Raw genomic sequence first — 23764 nt, forward strand, 5'->3', positions numbered from 1 at the left:
TTACTTAATATCAGTCTCATATTCCACAGGATGGATGCCAGTAGAGTGGATAACACATTTCAGATTGAAGACAGACTACCGAGACCTGGACCTAGAAGTAATCCTAATATTGATTTAAAATATATATCATATGGTTTTGCATACCTACAAGATATCATAGAACATAGTATTATAAGTGAACAAACTGGCTCAAATAGAACAATTGGCATTGTGCTTCAGCAGTTCCCATATCCATGCTATGTGATTGACAGGTATGTAAAATGTATAATTTATGTTAATCAATGTAAATACGTACAGAATTAAGTGAATGGTGATGAGCAAATTTAAAGTATCTTAACCATAAACATTTTGCTTGCAGATTTATTCTGGCGATCTCGCGCCAACTTCCTATGTTTATGACCCTCTCATGGGTGTACAGCTGTGCAATGATAACTAAATCAGTGGTGTATGAAAAGGAACATCGCCTCAAAGAAACCATGAAAATAATGGGCCTTGGAAATAGTGTTCATTGGTTAGGCTGGTTCATTGACAGTATTATACCAATGCTTCTAACTATTATATTGCTAACTCTTATTCTTGTTGTAAGTACAGCTCAGTGCAGAATTCTGTAGCATTATTTCATGATTACATACTTCTTGTTGTTAAGACTGGATTAATGCACTAATTTCTTATTGCTTTTTTTATAGTATGGAAAAATTCTTGAACACTCAGATCCATCTGTAGTGTTTTTGTTTCTCCTACTAAACTGTGTTGCAACCATCAGTTTGAGCTTCCTCATATCAACATTTTTTTCAAGAGCAAATTTGGCTGCTGCAGCTGGAGGAATAATTTTTTTTGTCTTTTATTTACCATATCCAACTATGGTCATATGGGAGCAGGATCTCACTTCAACTCCAAAGATAATAGCAGTGAGTATATCTTATTTCTGTTGCCAAGTTTGAATATTTCTTAAGAAAAATATTATGAAAATTATTAAAATAGAATGTGGTAATACTAAAATGTCCGTGTGTGTGTGTGTGTGTGTGGGTGGGTTTTTTTTTTTTTTAATGGCTGAAATGATAGAAAATTTCTGGACTTGTTGGACTAAAGTTGCATATAATTAGTGTCAAGTGGCAGGAAAAAAGTGAAAAACAACTAAAAGACAAAGGAAATGGACCTGGAATTAGCGGGAAAGGGTGGAAGAGAGAGCTTGCAAGTGGCAGCTAGGAAATTGATTGAGAGACTGTTGATTGTATTATTGAACATATTGTGTGATTAAAGTCAGGAAGGCAACTTTGGGAAAATTTCATATGATACAGGTGTTTCCTATAAAGAAAGATATTACTTCAAAGCAATGTTAATTTTTTCTCCAGTGTACCATACTACGTACCATGATTACCTTAGCACAGAGAGAAAAAGTTAAGTACATTAATGAACACAATTGGGGCAATAGATAAGATATCATACATTCTGTGAAGATAATCATTTCATTCAAACTGACACAATAAAGGTGAGTATGGAAAGAAAAGCCATTACCTGCATCATTGTGATCATGATGAGACTGACCAGGGTGGCCAGTCTGAACATTCACACTATGCAGCTGCTAATATCAATAAAGTATCCACCTTTGGGGATTATTGTGTGACGAACAAGTATTCTAACGTTCTGATGACTTAAAGTGTGAGTGTGGATCTGGGTTATATCAACTTATTCCCCCAAATCACCTTCCACTTCTTTGCGAGGTGACTTTCTTGGAATTTGCAGCCACTCTTCTTTACTGAATAGCTGACTGCTGGAAACCCTCTTGACTTCTTCTGCATCGAATAACGCTTGGTACAGGAAATTTTAGACTCTTTCTACATATGAAATAAGTAGACGTATGAACTTCACTTTTCGTCAACTAACAATGTATTTGACCTCCATACACAATAAAAATTTCACTTTCCACATGAATATGTAACTTCGTGCAAGTCTCTCGTACAGTTGGACGTCAGAAACAAATTTAATTACAGTTAAAAGAAAGTTGGCTTGGATACCATGATCTTTCTTAACATGAATCATAAAATGAGTCTTGCCTCTAACAAGGTTGCATCACGTCTACAAGACTACTTTTTTCAACTGTTCTTGTTTTAATAACAATAGTCAGTGACACAATAAGCACAGAGCTGCATATAAACTCCATGGTTCTTCCTTACACACTCAGTAAGACATCTATAGATAGCCAGACAGATGCCTGTCAGTGCCGTCTGACCGCAATGTCTACTTTCTTCCCGTGACTGCTTTTAAACCTGCGCACACAAGCATGTGACGCACAGTAGGTAGGATTCTACCATCCCACACTCATATCCAGAATATCATGTGTTCAAGACAGTAGAAGGCTGAGTGGTTCTAGAATTTACACAGAAATTCTCGAATCACTACAGTATGGAATGTTAGCATGAAATCTTTCTGGGTGTGGGGTCACATGATATTGCAAATAACTATTACTGACATAAGCAACATTTCGGCCACAGTTACAGTGGCTTTCTTCGGAGTCTAATGCAGTATTTTTGTTTTCCCGTCACTTCTGTTTTGCCATGAATGCTTGGCTGAGCATGAAATTGCATCACAGTTGAGAAACAAAAATATTATTGGTTACTGGGTGTGGAAGAAGGAGGAAACATTATTGTAATAAGCCCTTGCTGCTGGTTCTGATACCAGATGACAGATTCGCTATAAGGCCCTGTGATGCCACGGAGCAACATAGGGTTTGTGAATACACTAGAGCACAGAGTAGAGTGGAAGCCAACATACAGGGTGTTACAAAAAGGTATGGCCAAACTTTCAGGAAATATTCCTCACACACAAAGAAAGAAAATATGTTATGTGGACATGTGTCCGGAAACGCTTACTTTCCATGTTAGAGCTCATTTTATTACTTCTCTTCAAATCACATTAATCATGGAATGGAAACACACAGCAACAGAACGTACCAGCGTGACTTCAAATGCTTTTTTACAGGAAATGTTCAAAATGTCCTCCCTCTGTCACATGGAATCCCTGATGCGCTGATGCAGCCCTGAAGAATGGCGTATTGTATCACAGCCATCTACAATACGAGCACGAGGAGTCTCTACATTTGGTACCGGGGTTGCATAGACAAGAGCTTTCAAATGCCCCCATAAATGAAAGTCAAGAGGATTGAGGTCAAGAGAGTGTGGAGGCCATGGAATTGGTCCACCTGTACCAATCCATCGGTCACCGAATCTGTTGTTGAGAAGCGTATGAACATTTCGACTGAAATGTGCAGGAGCTCCATCGTGCATGAACCACATGTTGTGTCGTACTTGTAAAGGCACATGTTCTAGCAGCACAGGTAGAGTCTCCCGTATGAAATCATGATAACGTGCTCCATTGAGCGTAGGTGGAAGAACATGGGGCGCAAGCAAGACATCACCAACAACGCCTGCCAAAACTTTCACAGAAAATCTGTGTTGATGACGTGATTGCACAATTGCTTGCGGATTCTTGTCAGCCCACACATGTTGATTGTGAAAATTTACAATTTGATCATGTTGGAATGAAGCCTCATCCGTAAAGAGAACATTTGCACTGAAATGAGGATTGACACATTGTTGGATGAACCATTCACAGAAGTGTACCCGTGGAGGCCAATCAGCTGCTGATAGTGCCTGCACACGCTGTACATGGTACGGAAACAACTGGTTCTCCCTAGCGCTCTCCATACAGTGACGTGGTCAACTTTACCTTGTACAGCAGCAACTTCTCTGACGCTGACATTAGGGTTATCGTCAACTGCACAAAGATTTGCCCCGTCCATTGCAGGTGTCCTCGTTGTTCTAGGTCTTCCCCAGTCGCGAGTCATAGGCTGAAATGTTCTGTGCTCCCTAAGACGCCGATCAATTGCTTCGAACGTCTTCCTCTCGGGACACCTTCGTTCTGGAAATCTGTCTCGATACAAATGTACCACACCATGGCTATTGCCCTGTGCTAATCCATACATCAAATGGGCATCTGCCAACTCCGCATTTGTAAACATTGCACTGACTGCAAAACCACGTTCGAGATGAACACTAACCTGTTGATGCTACGTACTGATGTGCTTGATGCTAGTACTGTAGAGCAATGAGTCGCATGTCAACACAAGCACCGAAGTCAACATTACGTTCCCTCAATTGGGCCAACTGGCAGTGAATCGAGGAAGTTCAGTACATACTGACGAAACTGAAATGAGCTCTAACATGGAAATTAAGCGTTTCCGGACACATGTCCGCATAACATCGTTTCTTTATTTGTGTGTGAGGAATGTTTCCTGAAAGTTTGGGCATACCTTTTTGTAACACCCTGTATGTGGGCATGTACTTACACACCCATTCTCACCACCACCAGGCTCAGAAGAACTCAATCATCTTTTCCCTGACTATTTGTGCACGGTGCCTAAGTGATGCTCTCAGTATATGATCTGAACTTGAAAAGCTATGAACAATGTTCTTGGCCAATGGTTACAACCCCAAATTGATCCTCACTGCCATGAGAATGAATAAAAGAATCCAAGATGGGCAGGACATAAACGAATAGCAGCCTGCAGAGTGCTTACCTAATGTGAATAATGTCACTGACAGAATTAGTAAACACCTTCACTGGGCTGATCTCCAGCCCACCTTCTGTGGCACCCACAAAATGCAGGATGTTCTAGGCTCCACCAGGGACAAGATAGATTCTCTGCATGCTGCAGGCATGGACAGAGTGACTGTGAATGTGGAGGTTTCATCATGAAAACTGGCAAGCCAGTAGCAACATGTATACGGGGGCCATGAATGGTACATTCGGCTTGTGCAGCACAACAAATCTACAATGGCTGACACCAGGAACATTGCGGCAAGAAAATGAAATTCAGTGAAACTTGAATACTTGCCAAGCTAAGAGGAATGATGAAATGCAAGATCAGAGAGGCCACTGAAATATTAAAAACACCCTAACGACATGAATGTAGAGGGTCGACTTACACTTGCATCATCCTGGCTGCCAACTATCAGAGTCCAACAAGCTGCACTTCCAACAAGAGATGCGCACATTGCCATCGGGTAAATGCCACAACATGGCCTAAAATCCTCATTCCTTCCACTACAGGAAACATATTACGATAAAGCTTCCTACTCCTTCCACCATCAGTGACCAATAAAATTGTTTCTAACTTCTGATGCGATCTCATGCGTAGTAAAGCAGTCATTACAAAATATAAGTGACTCAGGAAAACAAAAATACACCATTAGTCCCAGAAGTAGGCCACTGTAACCATGGCCAAATGTTCGTTTCATCAGTGATAATTAATTACAATACGATGTAGTTCCATGCCCAGTAAACTTCTATGTCAACTGTCTCTGGCTGTAGAAGCCAACACAAAATATGGAATGACTGCTCACCAACTAGCACTGCAGACAATATGGCAAGTCAGAGTTGGGAACCCTCTAAACTTGAATGCATACATCTTGCATTAAATAACTACTTAATGGCCATTTTGATTTGAGGGTACTGCTAGCATGTGATTATGTGTGAACTGGTTGTGTTGAGTCAAGGTTATGACATTTAGAAACACTCCACCCTGGGCTGAGACAGCTGAATACATTGGTCTGCCAAAGTTTATTACTGTTCATATGACCTGCCAAACTCATCGGGCCCTTGCATACATATGCAAGGTGTGTTTGTCATAGGGCCTACTGCCACATGCGAATTCCTTGAACATCAGCCTTCTGGTCTGGCTGAAAAACAGTGGTAGTAGTGGATTGTGGGAACTCGGAATGCCCTTTGGGATGGGGCATGCGTCGCTGTTTCTGCGCTCAGAAGTTTTTGCATGAAGTTTGGCTAAATAAATAATAATAGAGACCTTAAAACTACTATTACTACCTTTTTTAGTGGCAGTAAAATGCAGAATTTAGGATCCACAGATTGGTTAGTGGAGTTGGAAAAGGAGTTAAATTGAGGTCAAAAAGGGTTCAGTAGGGATGTGATTAAATAGGATTAAAATTAGATCAGATGTTTTACTTTAGAGAAACATAGCATGGAGAAAAATTGAGTGTAATCTTTATTTTAAATTTGAAAATTAAAAAGTGTGACAGATATTGAAATAATCTCAAACAGAATAGCAAGAACAGTTTTAAAAATAAACCAAAAATTTTGCATGGAAATAATTAAAGTCTTTGCACCAACATACTCGCATTCTGATGAGAAAGTAAAGGAGCTCTATGAAGAGTTACACATAATGATAAATGGCAGGAAGTCTCCATATGATATGGTGATGGGATATTTGAATTCAAAAGTAGGACAGATTCTAAAGAACAGTTTTTTAATAGGTACTTTGTGTGTGACAGTATAAATGTCAATAAAATTTGCTGCAAAGAACAAGTTCATCCTTTACATGCTTTCCATAAGAAAACAAATAGCAAATAAACTTAGGACTGCATGGCTACTCAAAATGAAATGGACTATATTTTATCAAACAATGAGAAAATTGTATAGAATTTGATGAACCTGAACAGCTTTAAAATTTCTAGTGATGGTAGAATAATAAAATATAAAGCAAATATAGACACAAAGCTACAGAGAACCTTCCAGAAAATAAGATATGCAAGTTATGATACTTAATTTAAAAAGCCGGCCGGAGTGGACGAGCGGTTCTAGGCGCTACAGTCCGGAACCGCGCGGTCGCAACGGTCGCAGGTTCGAATCCTGCCTCGGGCATGGATGTATGTGATGTCCTTAGGTTAGTTAGGTTTAACTACTTCTAAGTTCTAGGGGACTGATGACCTCAGATGTTAAGTCCCATAGTGCTCAGAACCATTTTGAACTTAATTTAAAAATAGGGAAACATAATAAATTAAATTAAGCAAAAGTGACAGTATCTTTGAAAATTAATGTATGCAGGTATAGAAAAAAATAGTTACTTAACAAAGGTATTTTGGCAAACAACTAAATTTGTTGTTGTTATGGGGACAGCATCCTTTAAAACTGAGAGTAAATAGTTTTTACATGTGTCACTGTTTCAGTCATATTCCCTCACAACAAATACTCTCTGCTCGCCACTCCTCTGTAATCACACCGAATTCTGCGTTTTGTGCTAGGGAAGCATTACTGGCCTTGAAGTCCACACTTTTTCATGTCCCTTACCTGCCTTTATGTCTGTCCCCCTCCTTTCCGTCTCCCTCGCCTATCACAAGGCAGTGGCTGTGCCAAATTCTAGGGCAACCGTTGCCCTTACTTTCAGCTTTATACCAGATTTGATTCACGGTGGCTGTGCACTAAAACAGGGGCATACAGACAAGTAGTCATTACTGGCCCACTCGACTGTTTCAGGTCCATATTTTAGACCTCAGTGTTGTGTTCATGTCCAAAAATAAGGACAAACAGCCCAAGCAGATGTTCATCAAAATTAAAACTCTCAACAGAAAGAAAGTGTCTTATCTTTGTAATATACAATCCACCCAAAGCAGGGCAGTTCTCTAGCTCTGAATCCATACTCTTTGATCTTGAATTTTTGTATGAGCACATAATTTTAGCCAGAGAAGTGAACATAAATTTTCTAATCAACAGACCTTCAATTTTAAAATTCAAGCATATCCTGGTCAAATCTTAAACTGCTTCCACTAGGGCCAACTTATACAGCAACCACTCATACCTCTTTCGATATTTTCACAACCAAGCCTCCAAACAGATTAATTCACACTTATCAGATCTCTGCACCTGGCTTATATGCTCATGATGTAATATTTGTGACATACTTGCACTGTCCAAAGAACAAAATGCAGTTGGCCACTTTTAGAGATTTTGAGCACTTGAATATGTTGGAGCTTACAGCTGACACCTGTCATGTCTCTTGACAGGGAATGACAAGAAATAACTTTGACATAAATTATGAAGTATCTAATGTCACTGAGAGTCCCAATGATTTATGCAGTAAACAAGCTCTGATAACTGTATGTGTCAGAAGAAAACCTGTATCATGGCTTATCGATCAACTCAAACATCTTAAGAATTTCAGAGATGCAGCACACAGGAAATACAAGCCCCACTTTACCTCTGAGAATCATCTCTCCTACAAGGAACTATGCAACCGAGTTAGTCAGTCTGTGAGAAATGCAATTCAGATATGTCCACTCATTTACAGAGGACTTTCATAGGCTCTCTATCTTTTGGAAAAGTCTACAACGTCAAGAATCTGCAGCTGAACCTCTAATTCCCATTGGAGTTCTAAACGAGTATTTTGCCACTGCTACATCTCTACATGATCAGCGCAAAAGAATGCAAACCATTTGTGACATTCTCCCGCTTTATTTCTTGGTTGATAGTCCTTGGTGTCGATGTACTGCATTGTTATACTGGCTGAGAAATGGGGGGGGTGTAAGTTCAATACGGACTACTGTAAATGATGTAGCCGGCAGTTGCACAGTTGCGTTTCACTGTTCTTTACCTTCACTGTTCACAACCCCCCCAATATTACATAGCTATACAGCCAGTTCACTATTGGTAAATGTTAAGCCTCATTACCAGGTTGCAGGCAAACATCAGCATACTGCTACAATAGTTTGCTGTTGAACATTTATGAGAAGTAAATACCGAAGCATACAATTCACAGTTCTTGAGGATAATAAGGTACACTTGACACTATTTCTCAAATAAATTGAACAGACATTGTCATCGTTCCAATCCATGACATATTTGTGTTACACTAATTCCACTGTTAAGTTGATACATTGTTGCTACTTGAAACAATACATAATTTCCTTCTGAAAATTGGCTATGGATTGGCTGACTTGGGACCAAAAATCGGGCCTTTATATATCCTCACAATAATAGGCACTGAAACTATACATTGTTCAGTATTTAAGTTACAAAAATTACAATTAAAACATAAAGCATTCAATTAACTGTGTACATCAAAAAATTCCTTCTCTTTAACAGTTCCTTCTATCACAAAGTTTAGGCCAAATTAAAATTATTTATTTAAACAATGAAATTAACAGACAGAGTTACACAAACATTGCTTTTGACAAATCTGGTAAATATTTTGGAATTGAATAAAGGCTGGCTTTGCTAACATGTTTTCGAATAGAGCCAAATAAGTACTTTAAGAATCCTAGTAGTTCTTCTTCCAAACGTTTATAATTATTGCAGAATTTATCTTTGTTTGCAAGTTAACAATAGAATCTAAGTCACAATACAATTACTGGTTTCACCCTATGTTGTTGTTGTGGTCTTCAGTCCTGAGACTGGTTTGATGCAGCTCTCCATGCTACTCCATCCTGTGGAAGCTTCATCATCTCCCAGTACCTACTGCAGCCTACATCCTTCTGAATCTGCTTAGTGTATTCATCTCTTAGTCTCCCTCCACGCCGCCCTCCAATACTAAATTGGTGATCCCTTGATGCCTCAGAATATGCCCTAACAACCGATCCCTTCTTCTAGTCAAGTTGTGCCACAAACCCCTCTTCTCCCCAATTCTATGCAATACCTCCTCATTAGTTATGTGATCTACCCATCTAATCTTGAGCATTCTTCAGTAGCACCACATTTCAAAAGCTTCTATTCACTTCTTGTCTAATTTATTTATCGTCCATGTTTCACTTCCATACATGGCCACACTCCATACAAATACTTTCAGAAATGACTTCCTGACACTTAAATCTATACTCGATGTTAACAAATTCCTCTTCTTCAGAAACGCTTTCCTTGCCATTGCCAGTCCGCATTTTACATCCTCTCTACTTTGACCATCATCAGTTATTTTGCTCCCCAAATAGCAGAAATCCTTTACTACTTTAAGTGTCTCATTTGCTAATCTAATTCGCTCAGCATCACCCGACTTAATTCGACTACATTCAATTATCCTTGTTATGCTTTTGTTGATGTTCATCTTATACCCTCCTTTCAAGACACTGTCCATTCAGTTCAACTGCTCTTCCAGGTCCTTTGCTGTCTCTGACAGAATTACAATGTCATCGGCGAACCTCAAAGTTTTTATTTCTTCTCCATGGATTTTAATACCTACTCCGAACTTTTCTTTTGTTTCCTTTACTGCTTGCTCAATATACAGATTGAATAGCATTGGGGAGAGGCTACAACCCTGTCTCACTCCATTCCCAATCACTGCTTCCCTTTCATGCCCCTCCACTCTTATAACTGCCATCTGCTTTCTGAACAAATTGTAAATAGCCTTTCGCTTCCTGTATTTTACCCCTGCCACCTTCAGAATTTGAAAGAGAGTATTCCAGTCAACATTGTCAAAAGCTTTCTCTAAGTCTACAAAAGCTAGAAACATAGGTTTGCCTTTCCTTAATCTTTCTTCTAAGATAAGTCGTAGGGTCAGTATTGCCTCACATGTTCCAACAATTTTACGGAATCCAAACTGATCTTCCCCGAGGTCAGCTTCTACCATTTTTTCCATTCGTCTGTAAAGAATTCGCGTTAGTATTTTGCAGCTGTGACTTATTAAACAGATAGTTCGGTAATTTTCACATCTGTCAACACCTGCTTTCTTTGGTATTGGAATTATTATATTCTTCTTGAAGTCTGAGGGTATTTCGCCTGTCTCATACATCTTGCTCACCAGACAGTAGAGTTTTGTCAGGGCTGGCTCTCCCAAGGCTGTCAGTAGTTCTAATGGAATGTTGTGTACTCCTGGGGCCTTGTTTCGACTTAGGTCTTTCAGTGCTCTGTCAAACTCTTCACGTAGTATCATATCTCCCATTTCATCTTCATCTACATCCTCTTCCATTTCCATAATATTGTCCTCAAGAACATCGCCCCTGTATAGACACTCTATATACTCCTTCCACCTTTCTGCTTTCCCTTTCACCCTATAACAAAAGATATTAACTAGGAATAGTCAAAATAAATTAAAAAACTAAGCACAAAATTAGAACTGGTGCTATATTCTTTAAGACTGAGGGCCAACCTTTCTCTTTCATGGAAATGCAGATTATAGTCCTGTATGTCAATGGTAATTAGGCAAAAATGAAAATAAAATGAATTTAAGGAGGCTGACGGCAAAATAAGAGAGGAAGTAAAAGGATCCCAGCTTGCTTCGTCACACATTGAGTCTCTTGAACTGTCACGGGTTAGTACAAATGACAAATTTTTTCCTGCAACTGGTAGCCAGGAAATCAATGGGACTGATATGTTCAGCAGTTGCAGGACATGGCAGTATTACAATAAATGTGATCCGTTTCCTCATCGGTCCATTACTGCCTATAATATTTTTAACCATTCTCTCACCTCCAGTATTTTCCCAATAGCCTGGAAAGGGAGACTCATAAAACCTCTATCAACAAAGGAATCTGACAAAGACAGACCCATTTGCATTCTACATTATATAAGGCTTTAGAATGCATTGTTCATGATCACCTTACCAAATACTTAACAAAAAATAACCTTCTGGATGAATACCAATCTGGTTACCAGAAAAACTGCTGCACAATGAGTGCTCTTATAAAACTGATGGGCGAAATTAATCAATCTATAGACAAACAAGATGCAACTGTTGTGTGTTTTTTGGATATCAGCAAAGCTTTCGACATTGTTGACTTTGATATTCTTCTTGTTAAACTCAAGAATCAAATTTTCATCAAGTGGTATACAGAAGTTCCAGTCATTCCTTACATACTGGGTCTAATTATTGGAACAGAAAGACCACAATCGAAGAATGTGGTATCAGAGGTTCCACAGGGATCAGTATTGGGCACACAACTTTTCTAATTTGTAAATGATGTGTCGACTGTTATCTCCCATTGCAAATTTCATTTATATGCTGATGATCTTCAGTTATACTTAAGTGCATGCATAACAAATTTGTGTACAGCCATCCAGAATGTAAATGCTGACTTACTTGCTTTGTCAGAATGGGCACAGAATGTAGATCTGAAACTTAACCCATCTAAAACCCAAGCTGTCTGAATTGCTCACAAAAGAATTATTGCTGCACAGTTCAGAGAATCTCTTCCGCCCTAAATCCTGAACAGCACAGAAATAATATTTTCTTCATCTGCAAAAAATTTGGGGATAGTCCTGGACCATCACTAGACTAGACAGAACACATACCTGCTGTCTGTAAGAAGGTGTCAGCACCACTTCATTCACTACAGAAATGTAAAAACATATTTGGTGTTGATCTCAAAAAGAAACTCATAGTCACTAATACTCCCCGACCTCGTTTATGGTGATCCCATTCAAATGGTTCAAATGGCTCTGAGCACTATGGGACTTAACTTCTAAGGTCATCAGTTCCCTAGAACTTACAACTACTTAAACCTAACTAACCTAAGGACATCACACACATCCGAGGCAGGATTCGAACCTGCGACCATAGTGGTCGCACAGTTCCAGTCTGTAGCGCCTAGAACCGCTTGGCCACCCCGGGCGGCGTGATCCAATTCTCCTAGGGTTTTGATATGAGAGATCATATCAGCTGGAACTGGTGATGAATGCATGTGTGCGATACATTTGCGATGTTCGTTATTTCAACTATATCACTCGTGCCTATGAACAGTTATCATGGCTACATGCCGGTAAGTGTAGAGGTTAAATCAAACAATGGAAAATCCAGGATGGAATGTAACAATATAATGAGAAAGAAAGTTGCTACTCACCATATAGTGGAGACATTGAGTCACAGATAGGTACAACAAAAAGACTCTCACAATTATAGCTTTTGGCCATTAAGGCCTTTGTCAATAATATACAGACATATGCACTTGCGCGCTCAGGTGCATGCACGCACACACACACGCACACACACACGCACACACACACACACACACACACACACACACACACAACTGCAGTCTCAGGCAACTGAAACCACACTGACTGACTGCCCAGCAATCATATGTGTGAGTTGCATTTGCATTTGCATTTGCGTTTGTGTGTGTGTGTGTGTGTGTGTGTGTTGTTGACGAAGGCCTTTATGGCCAAAAGCTATAATTGTGACAGTTTTTCTGTTGTGCCTATCTGCGACTTAGCATCTCTGCTATATGGTGAGTAGCAACTTTCTTTCTCATAATAAGTGTTGAGATTATCATACCCTGTGTTTGCTGTATTGTCTTCTCAATCATTGTGCTCCTCCCTCTTTATCTTCAATCTTAACACTATTATCTCAACAACGCAGCAGAAATACTCATTCTCAGAAAAGTGAAATCCTCTCTGAACAGCTACACAACATTGGCATGTTTTCTAAATCATTTTCTGTATCAGGAACCTGACTTAAGAAAAATCTCCCTCAAATATTAGAGAAACTAAAATCCTTTAAATCTTCAAAAGAAAGCAAATCACCCACCTTCTATCACAATAGCTATCTTTTCTGCAGCCTGCTCCTGTTAACCCTCCCTCCTCCACCACTTTTCCCACCACTTGTCTACAGAGTTCTCTGTTGAAATTATCTTCTTTCCTAGCAGCCATTTTCATTTAATTTCAATCTTCTCCTCATTCATTATCCCTTCCACGACCCCTAATACCAAACAAGGCTTTAAAAATGCTAAACTAGTGAACATCATTCTTTAATGCCTCCATTATTTTATTATTATTATTATTAATTATTACTTTTCATTAATAATACAAATTATTATTATTTAGACTCTTACATAAAAACTAATCAGTATTATTATTCATTTGTCCATTATTGTATCATCATTATTAGATTGTTATTATTATTATTATTATTATTATTATTATTATTACAAACAATCCTGCTGGAAGAACATCCACAACTGAGCATTATACCTGAGGTTGAAAATACCATTTCAGTTGTAAATTTCTTTTATTACCACACAATCAGTTTCGGGATCTCATAAGCCCATCCTCAGATGTTGCACTTAAAATAGCAAGACACGGGAGATAATTTTCACATGCCACAACACACATTAAAGAAAAAAAAAATCATAAAAAAACATTTTGAAACCGCCGGTCAGGCTAGGTGCTGTTAAACCTATGTTAATGTTAAAGTGACACCAGACAATACTGCGGATGACTGCCTGGGTAGAGAAATATACAAAAATGCCAAGACACTTACACTGTGCTGTGGCTCCCAAGCACCACGGTGGACGTGTACTATGCGCGGTGTGCTACCTATGAGTGCAGAACAGGGAGTAGCGGATGTGAGCAAGGAAGAAAATTGGTGTACCAGACTGGCAAAAGTGCTGCCATCTATTGGCGCATGGCGAAAGTGCTGCCATCTGTTGACGGAAAGGAGAACGCAGGGCCACTAACCCAGCCGTTCACAATTTGAATTTGTGGTTTACATTTAAAATGAGGAAAAACAAAGAAAATTACATACAAAATACACTAAATAAGTTAAAAGTGCATTATGCATAGTAAAGGAGTGTATTGAACAGGTTGGTACAGAACTGTGGAAGGATGCTTCCTCGTTCACATCCGCTACTTCCTGTTCTGCGCTCATAGGTAGCACACTGCGCCTAGTACATGTCCACCATGGCGCTTAGGGGCCACAGAACAGTGTAAGTGTTGCACTATTTGTTTATTTTCCTACCCAGGCAGTCATCCGCAGTACTGTCTGGTGTCACTTTCGCATTGACATAGGTTTCACAGCACCTATCCTGACTGGTGGTTTTGAAATGTTTTTAGAAGGTTTTTAAAACTTTTTTATGATTTTTCTTTTTTAATGTGTGTCGTGGTGTGTGAAAATTACCTCCCGTCTCTTGCTATTTCCATTGCGACACCTGAGGATGGGCTTATGAGAGCCCGAAACTGGTCATGTGGTAATTATTTGAAATTTACAACTGAAGTGGTATTTCCAACCTCTGTTATTATTATTATTATTATTATTATTATTATTATTATTATTATTATCATTATTAAGATTATTATTACTGAAATTATTACTTTTTTGAATAATGTAAATTATTGTTATTATGATTGTTATGTAGTATTTTCTATGTGTGTTGTTCCCAGTCAGATGTAAGAGAATGTCTTAAGACTCTAATCTGGTCAGACTAAATAATAAATAAATAAATAAATAAATAAATGTATTGAACCAAGAAAATGTTAATGATAATATTAATATGGTAGAGTATGCTGAACTAAACATAATTATTTGGATGTGTATTTGAGAGGCTATGAGAAGGCACAATGAAAATTTGCTTAGACAGACAGTTGAAAAGAATAAGAATTCAAGCAAACAAAACAAAAATTTATGTTAGACAGACATTATGCTCCATCAGTTAAGATGGTAGCTTGAACAGTAACTAAAAACAGAGAGAAAACTGTACAAGCTTGAATATTCCCATCACAAATTAAATGGTTGCAGAAATTGATACAATTCGGAGGGTATCATGAATGCATAATATGACACTGCACCACTGAAGACGTCAGCATTAGGTTAGCAGGTGATGTTAAAAGACCCCACACATCAGGTACTACCAGTGCTAGGGTTTGAACGCACTCTGTATGTTTACAGCCTCAGAAGTGGTAAGCTGCGTAGAGAATAGCAGAATGGTTTATATATCCAGGGTGGATTAAATTTGAAGGATAAAGACATTCCCTATGTCAGGTAGCCTAACTTGGCTCCCATTGTTTATTATGAAATGGTATACAGAAGGGCTCTTCTAACAGATTTATTAGCCCACTTGCCTGGATCATCTTAGGTTTCTTAGTGAATAACCCATAGGGAATTTTTTGAAACAGTGGAATTCATGAAAAGGTGCATTACAATGAAGAAAAACTGAAAGCTGTGACCCACAGAGGGACTGTTGCCAGAGCTTTTGTGGCGGCGTTCGTAGCGACAAACAATTCGCGGTAGAAACAGCTTACGAAGTCACCGCCACACTTTTAATAGCGGGCCGACCGGTCCGCTGGAACAGTGAACAGAAAGATGAAAACCCAAACACTCTGATTAAATAAAAGTCGGTACTTATCTTTATTAACGAAGATACAGAAACACAGTAGTGAACTCCGTGTCTACAGAAATCTGTCTAGTTCGAGTCGGAGCGGCTAGGTCAGTGTCGGCTGACGTCAAACAACAAATCTGCTGCGATGAACACACAACTGACTAGCAAGTACACAATTCGGTGGCGAGTATACCACTGAGCGGCGAATACAGAACTGTTCTAGCACTCGCGACTCCAGCGCTTAAGAAGCCAGAAGCCAGCGGTGGCACGCGCAGACTTGCGGCGATTTCCTGTATCGCTGGCGCTGCTTATGCGGACGGCGTCCGGACTTTGATGCTGCCAACCTTTTTGGCAGCGGGCTCTGTTGGCATTACTGGCTAGGATATAACAAGAGCAGCATTTATTCTTCCAAAGTCCCTGAAGAAGAGAGTGCTTACAGGCTTAAGCTGCTGTTCCTGGCAGTTTCCAAGTGCCATCATATGACCAGCAGAGAACTGGTTTGATTGACTGCACTTAATGTGGCCTCCTGCAGGTGCATGGTAAAGGCTGATAAACAGCTACATTTTATTCATAAACCTTGAACTAGGCACAGGTGTGGCTGTAACATTCCAGGGCTGTGCTTGCAGTTAAAGAATCAAACATGAACCTAGAAGGAGATGTGATTAGCTCCATGTAACCTGTACAAAGATAGGCTTACCTCTTTGCTCGACAATAAGACTATGGACTTGCTTTAATCTTCTTAGGACATTATGGTACAGTACATCACTATGCTGCATGCTGGCAATTGGTGCTTGCACTCAGTATTATGATCTGCTCTTAAAACTTTCACATATATAATTGTGAAGTAACATTTTCAGATTGGAGATTATATGTACCTTTTGTGCCAATGGATCCTTAGAGAGAAGAGCCTCCAGAATGTAGAACATGTCAGGAAACAAGAAATGATCCTCATAAATGTGAAATAAGTAAAAAAAATTAATCATATAGTTTTTGGAAAGAATCTAATTTTTGAAAATATAGTATAATTGCATAGATAAAAAATCTAGTCACCAAGTGGGGGCAAGATAACACACATATAAAGATATTTAAATTAGCTGCTGCTTGATGCGGTGAGTAGATTTTTCTCTCTCTCCAATCACATTATTTTGATTGAAAAGGTAATAAATAACTCATTACAAAACATGTAAATGTTCATTACATTGAGGTGCATATGACAATTCTTAGGCTATTGTAGCCACACGTCATCAGATAGAAAAATCATTTTACAGCACTTATTTACCATAATAACATTACTGCACTGCATTTGTACAGAAGTCAGATTGTACTAATACTTGCATTATTTTATATTATTAGTAACTTGTATACATCAGTTAGTTCTGCTAAGAAATACGAGGGTTGGAACTGAAATAGTGGCAACTATTTATTCACAACTGATATAAAAGAGTTACATGTTTGCACCTGTTATTGTCCTTCAAAGTAGTCACCAGTGTTGTGTAGAACTCGTTGCCAGTGATGTGGAAGGCATAGTATACCTTTAGCAGAGCCTGTTCTGTTGATGGTGCGAATGGAGCGTTCTACTGCCTGTCGAATCTCTGGAACAGTTCTGAAGCAAATGTCATGAACTGGTTCCTTCATCTTTGGAATCAAATCAAAGTCACAAGGACTTAAGTCTGGGGAGTATGATGGATGGTACAGTACTTCCCAGTCCCAATGACCAAACAGAGCAGCCACAGCTTGTGCTGTATGCACCCGCGCATTGTCGTGCAAAATGATGAGTGGGTTGCGCAGAAAGTGTCGCCGCTTCTTTCGCAAAGCTGGTCACAGGTGATGCTCCAAAAACGAACAATAATACGACTTAAGTCCTTGTGACTTTGATTTGATTCTGAAGATGAAGGAACCACTTCGTGGCATTCACTTCAGAACTGTTCCAGAGATTTGACAGGCAGTAGACTGCTCCATTCGCACCATCAACAGAATAGGCTTTGCTAACGGTATACTACGCCTTCCACATCGCTGGCTACTGGTTCTACCCAATTTTGGTGACTAGTTCCAATCCTTGTATGGTAATGGACTAGGAATTGGCCATGAATAAATCCTTCAGGCTCCTCTTAAAATGATCTTTATTAGTAGTAAAACTTTTTATGGCTGTTGGCAAGTTATTAAAATGTCTGTTCCTGAGTAATGAACACTTTTCTGGACCAAAGTAAGTGACTTTAAATAATTGTGAAGAATGTTCTTAATTCTAGTATTGATTCCTGACCTGAGATGTTGGTTTGAAAAAGAGATATGTTTTTAATGACAAATTTTATTAAGGAATAAATATATTTGGAAGCAGTAGTTAGTATCCCTAGTTCCCTAAACAGATGCTAAGGATGTTCTTGAGTTCACACCACAAATGATTCTTATTACATGTATTTGGACCCAGAATGCTTAAGATTGGTTTGGTGAGTTACCCCAAAAAATAATACCACATTTCATTTGGAGTGAAGTAAGCATAGGAAACTAAGTTTTTTATTTTTATACTACCTAAGCCTGACAACATTCACACTGCAAATAGAGATTTGTTTAGGCACTTGAGCAGTTCTGTTTTGTGCTCGTCCCATCTGAATTTATTGTCAAACTGCAATCCCAATATTTAACACTGTCAACTTCTATCTGTTTGTCATCGTATTTTAGGCATGTACTGGTGGGAAACCTCGTATGAGTTCTGAACTACTTGTAGTGTGTTTTCTCGAAGTTTAGTGTCAAAAAGCGAAGATAAAAATGGTTGCAAGGTTTTCTTTATGTGAGCATCAATTGTTTCCATAACAACTGCGACTGTTCTGAGTAAGTTCTATTAGAAACGTGGATCAAGCATTACTTGAACTATGTGAGAACCGACATCACCAAATAATTGTGTTGGAGCATCAACATCAATTGTAAATACTGAGACTAGATATTATGAGCTGACTGCCAAATACCAACATTGCTGTACTTACCAATAGGAAGTCACTGCAAGTTAGCTGATGCTAACACTTGCAGTCCACAAAAAGTGTAGCATTTCAGTTAAATTATAATGCACCAGTATCACTTATCAGTGAAGACACTTTTGTGCAAATTGGTTTGTTGGTTTTCCTGGGAACTCAGAGATGATTGTTAAATTAAACTAATCTACCTATTCCACTGAAATGTCAATTCACAGTATCAACTAATACAATAATTTTATCCACAGTTGAACTCTCCATGTAGTAATTTCTGCAGTTGCTAATATTTTTGATTATCGCAATTTTGCTACTTTTAGATATCAAATTAGAAACTTAATAATGTACCATATTGCATACCTCTCAGAAATCTGAAGACACAGTCAAACATTTTAACCAATTTTTTTACGAGGCTTCCCAGTAACGTGAAGTTTTTGATATTACATCGTTTTTGTCATTGGGAAAACTAATAGAGTGTCATCAGAACCAATAAGTTATGATGCTGGTCACCTTTGGTCTGTCAGCAAAAACTATATGGAGATTTGTGCATTTTAAGGAAGGCAAAGTAATGTCTACTGAAAAAACAGATTTTGATGTTAATCAGTTTCCCTGAATGAGGGAGGCCATTTCTTTGCAAATATCATCTCCACTGATGCTTGGCTACATTCACCTTTGACAGGGACTCCAAGAGAATGATGGTCATAAGTACACTTCTTAGCTTATTTCAACTCAACTGTTTTCAATTTGGAGAGGGTAGTGCCCTCTATGATTTTTGTACCACACCTACATACTTGTCATTGGATTGACGATAGAACAATGTTTATAGAATATTGGGGAACTACTTTAAACTCTCCAACAAAGTGACCTTAATTGTAATTCAGAAAAGCATAAATTTTTACAACCTGGTGTGGAATAATTAGGTCACATTTTCAGTAAATTAGGATAAAATATAAATTAGGATAAAGTCAACACCACAGAATGTGGAAGAATCAGCCATTACTATTGTCAGTGAATATTGAGGAACTCCGATCATTCATAGGAAAAGGCAATTAGGAATCAGAATAGTGATTGAAATACACTTTTAAAACACCGATGCTAGCACAATTGAGTTATTAACAAAATAGACATTAGGAAATTCCATATTTTCCTCTCATTATAGAGTGTAAGGTCCATGAATAAACTTACCTGAAAAGACAGCTGGTTCATGAACAAGTTTACCTGAGAAGACAGCACAATGGCTTTAGTGGTGTGCTCTTTGTTTTTGTAATTTTAGTGATCCATTGTTGGTCCCCTGTGCAACACACATTTTATGGCTGATGGGTCCTGAGGTGCATCTCAGTTCCCATGAAACTAAATTTTAGTTGGGTCATGAATTGCAGCACAAAGTTGATGACTTTCTTGTAATGTTTTGGGATGTAGGCTGTGCTACCACCAAGGACCTGCTGCCGGTTGGATCTTTATCTTTGTCTAATGTTATTAGCCAGACAGATTACTTAAGGTGCCCCAAACATTTTGTCCTTTTTGTGTCTTGTAACTCATAAAAGAGTTATCAGTATATAATGTCATCAACACCAGGATCCTCTGTCTAAAAATCATCCAGTTGGTGTGCCAAGTGCATCCAGTGCTGTCTAGGCTGGAAAACGTTTCTTAGCACCTGTTTACTAGCCAGACATTAATACAGAGACTGGGTGAGTAATCTCTACATGATCATAAAGTGCCTAAAATTAAGTGACACTGCAGTAAAACCAGAGCACCCATGGAAACTAGTTCACATAGACTTAACATGGTCTTGGGAAGCATGTGGATTGAGATCATTGAACCCTTTTCAATTTGCTCTTTATTGCCAATTTGTCATCAACAAAAGCCAGAGTCATAATCATAACAAGGAAGAAGAGTTTATCAATTGACAGTTTACCTTTTACTATAAAGACAGAAATATTGGGGTTCAGTGTCCTGCCAATAAAGAGGCCATTAATTAAAAGACAGAGCAAAATGTGAGACTGGGAATGGGTAATGAAGAAGGAAATCATCCATGTCCTTTTTGAAAGTATTAGCCTATCATATGTCTTAAGCAATTTAGGAACATAACTGAAAACCTAAATCTGGATGGTGGGACAGTGGTTTTAACAGCTGTCCTGAGTGCCAGTCCAGTGTCATGACTGTTTCATCTACATCGACATCTACGTGATTACTATGCTATTCACAATTAAGTGCCTGGCAGAGGGTTCAATGAACCACCTTCAAGCTGTCTCTCTCTACCGTTCCACTCTTGAACGGGTCATGCGGGAAAAACGAGCACTTAAATTTTTCTGTGCAAGCCCTGATTTCTCTTATTTTTTCATGATGATAATTTCTCCCTATGTAGGTGGGTGCCAAAAAATATTTTCACAATCAGCGGAGAAAACTGGTGATTAAATTTCATGAGAAGATCCTGTTGCAACGAAAAACACCTTTGTTTTAATGATTGCAGCTCCAATTCACGTATTCTGTCTGTGGCACCATCTCCCCTATTTCGCGATAATACAAAACGGGCTGCCCTACTTTGAACTTTTTCAATATCATGTGTCAGTCACACCTGATACGGATCCCACACCGCACAGCAATACTCCAGAATAGGGCAGACAAGTTTAATGTAAGCAGTCTCTTTAGTAGATCTGTTCCACCTTCTAAGTGTTCAGCCAGTGAATCCCAGTCTTTGGTTTACTCTACCCACAACATTATCTACGTGATCATTCCAATTTAGGTTATTAGTAATTGTAATCCCTAAGTATTTAGTTTAAAATGCAGCCTTCAGATTTGTGTGACTTATCGCTTAATTGAAATTTAGCGAATTTCTTTTAGTACTCACGTGAATAACTTCACATTTCTCTTTATTCATGGTCAATTGCCTCTTTTTGCACCACAGAGATATCTTACCTAAATCATTTTGCTATTCATTTCGTTCATCTGATGACTTTACAAGATGGTAAATGACAGCATCATCTGCAAATAATCTAAGAGGGACACTCAGATCGTCTCCTATGCCGTTAATATAGATCAGGAACAATAAAGGGCCTATAACACCTCCTTGGGGAAAGCTGGATATTACTTCTGTTTTACTCGATGACTTTCTGTCTATTACTACGAAATGTGACCTTTCTGACAGGAAATCATGAATCCAGTCACACAACTGCGGCGATATTCCATAGGCACCCAGTTTGGTTAGAAGATGCTTGTGAGGAACGGTGTCGAAAGCCTTCTGAAAATATAAACATATGGAGTCAAATTCACATTCCCTGTTGATAGCACTCATTACTTCATGAGTATAAAGAGCCAGTTGTGTTCTACAAGAACGATATTTTTCTAAACCCATGCTGACTATGTGTCAGTAAATCATTTTCTTCGAGGTACTTCATAATGTTCGAATACAGTATATGTTCCAAAATCCTACTGCAAATCGATGTAAGTGACATGGGTCTGTAATTCAGCATATTACTCCTATTTCCCTTTTTGGTTATTGGTGTGACTTGAGCAACTTTCCAGTCTTTAGGTATGAAACTTTCTGTGAGCGAGCAGTTGTATATAATTGCTAAATATGGAGCTATTGCATCTGCATACTCTGAAAGGAACCATACTAGTATACCATCTGGACCGGAAGCCTTGCTTTTATTAAGTGATTTAAGTTGCTTTGGTACACCGAGGATATCTACTTCCGTGTTTCTCATCTTCACAGTTGTTCTCGACTGGAATTCAGGAATATTTACTTCATCTTCGTTGGTGAAGGAGTGTCAGAAAACCGTGTTTAATAACTCTGCTTTGGTGGCAATGTCATCAGAGACTCCACCATTGTTATCGTGCAGTGAAGGTATTGATTGCGTCCTGCCACTGGTGTGCTTTACATATGACCAGAATCTCTTTGGGTTTTGTGCCAGATTCCAAGACAGAGTTTCATTGTGGAAATTATTACATGCATTCACCTTTCTTCTCTATACTATAGTACTTGATAGCACCCTACACCTTGTTTCAGCACACTTTGAAAATTGCTTTTGTAGGAATTGAATTAAACACCTAAAAACTGCTCCATTCTGCCCTGCATCCAGTTCAGAATTCATGGTGTTTGCCATTACATTCAAGACTACATCATACGAAGATACCTGCAGATTGTTTCTGTCATTATGTGATAAACTGTTGCTCAGTTCACGACTGATATTGCCCACTGTTGCCAACAGCAGCAATTTCTCCATCCAATCTCACACATCTTGTCATGTGCTGGTTTGGAGCCCTCAAAGGGAAATCCTGATCATAGCCTTGGCACTATGTGACTGAAAGCTGGCCATTGACCTGCCACCGCAAGTGACTGTCACAGCTATTTCTCCATTAACATCTTTACTGCTGCAGCATGCCCATTACTACAACTTTTTGCCATGTAACAACCTGCCGCCATCACAGCCACTGATTTCTGTACAATCTCTGGATTACGAATATATCTAGATAGAGATAGAACCATCATCAACCTGTACACCACTCATGACATCAGTGGAGCCTGTAACAAGTCAGACCAGCACTGAGTCTCTCCTACCACCCATCACATATGTAGACCTGTCCGGCACCTATGTACTGAGTGTAGCTCCCAATACATAACAGCCCCAGGTGGAGTTAATGGTTCCCTCTGCCTCCCTATAGTGGCTCAAATACCATGCATGCATTTCTGCTACCACGGACATGTTTGAAAGGTGAAGGGAATTATTAACACTCCACCCCCCACCCCCCATGCTGGTTAGATGTAGGATTCGAAACAGTTGCGATGCTATGTGGTTCTTATGGGCAGAGCTTTTACTGGCTGACATCAAATAACATATTATACAGGTATTTAACTTTTACAGCATGTGGACAGCTGATAGTGTTCTCTGAAATCAGTGAAGTTACATGAATGCTTAATTTGCAATAGTGCAGAAA

The 23764-nt window shown here is 38.9% G+C and overlaps 1 protein-coding gene across 4 annotated transcripts in view; it reads left to right on the plus strand.

The window, feature by feature from the left end:
- Positions 1-23764, plus strand: part of LOC126237047 (ATP-binding cassette sub-family A member 7-like) — a 607922-nt gene that overhangs the window by 201855 nt on the left and 382303 nt on the right. For all 4 annotated transcript variants that reach the window (XR_007545025.1, XR_007545024.1, XR_007545023.1 and 1 more), the window contains exons 15-17: positions 30-251; positions 359-581; positions 687-908. Coding sequence is in view for 1 of the 4 variants with exons in the window: in XM_049946811.1 (XP_049802768.1) it covers positions 30-251; positions 359-581; positions 687-908 (667 nt within the window). In the remaining 3 variants the exon portion in view is untranslated. The remainder of the gene's footprint in view (positions 1-29; positions 252-358; positions 582-686; positions 909-23764) is intronic.

The sequence above is a fragment of the Schistocerca nitens genome, chromosome 2 (assembly GCF_023898315.1).
Source record: "Schistocerca nitens isolate TAMUIC-IGC-003100 chromosome 2, iqSchNite1.1, whole genome shotgun sequence".
Classification (NCBI taxonomy): domain Eukaryota; kingdom Metazoa; phylum Arthropoda; class Insecta; order Orthoptera; family Acrididae; genus Schistocerca; species Schistocerca nitens.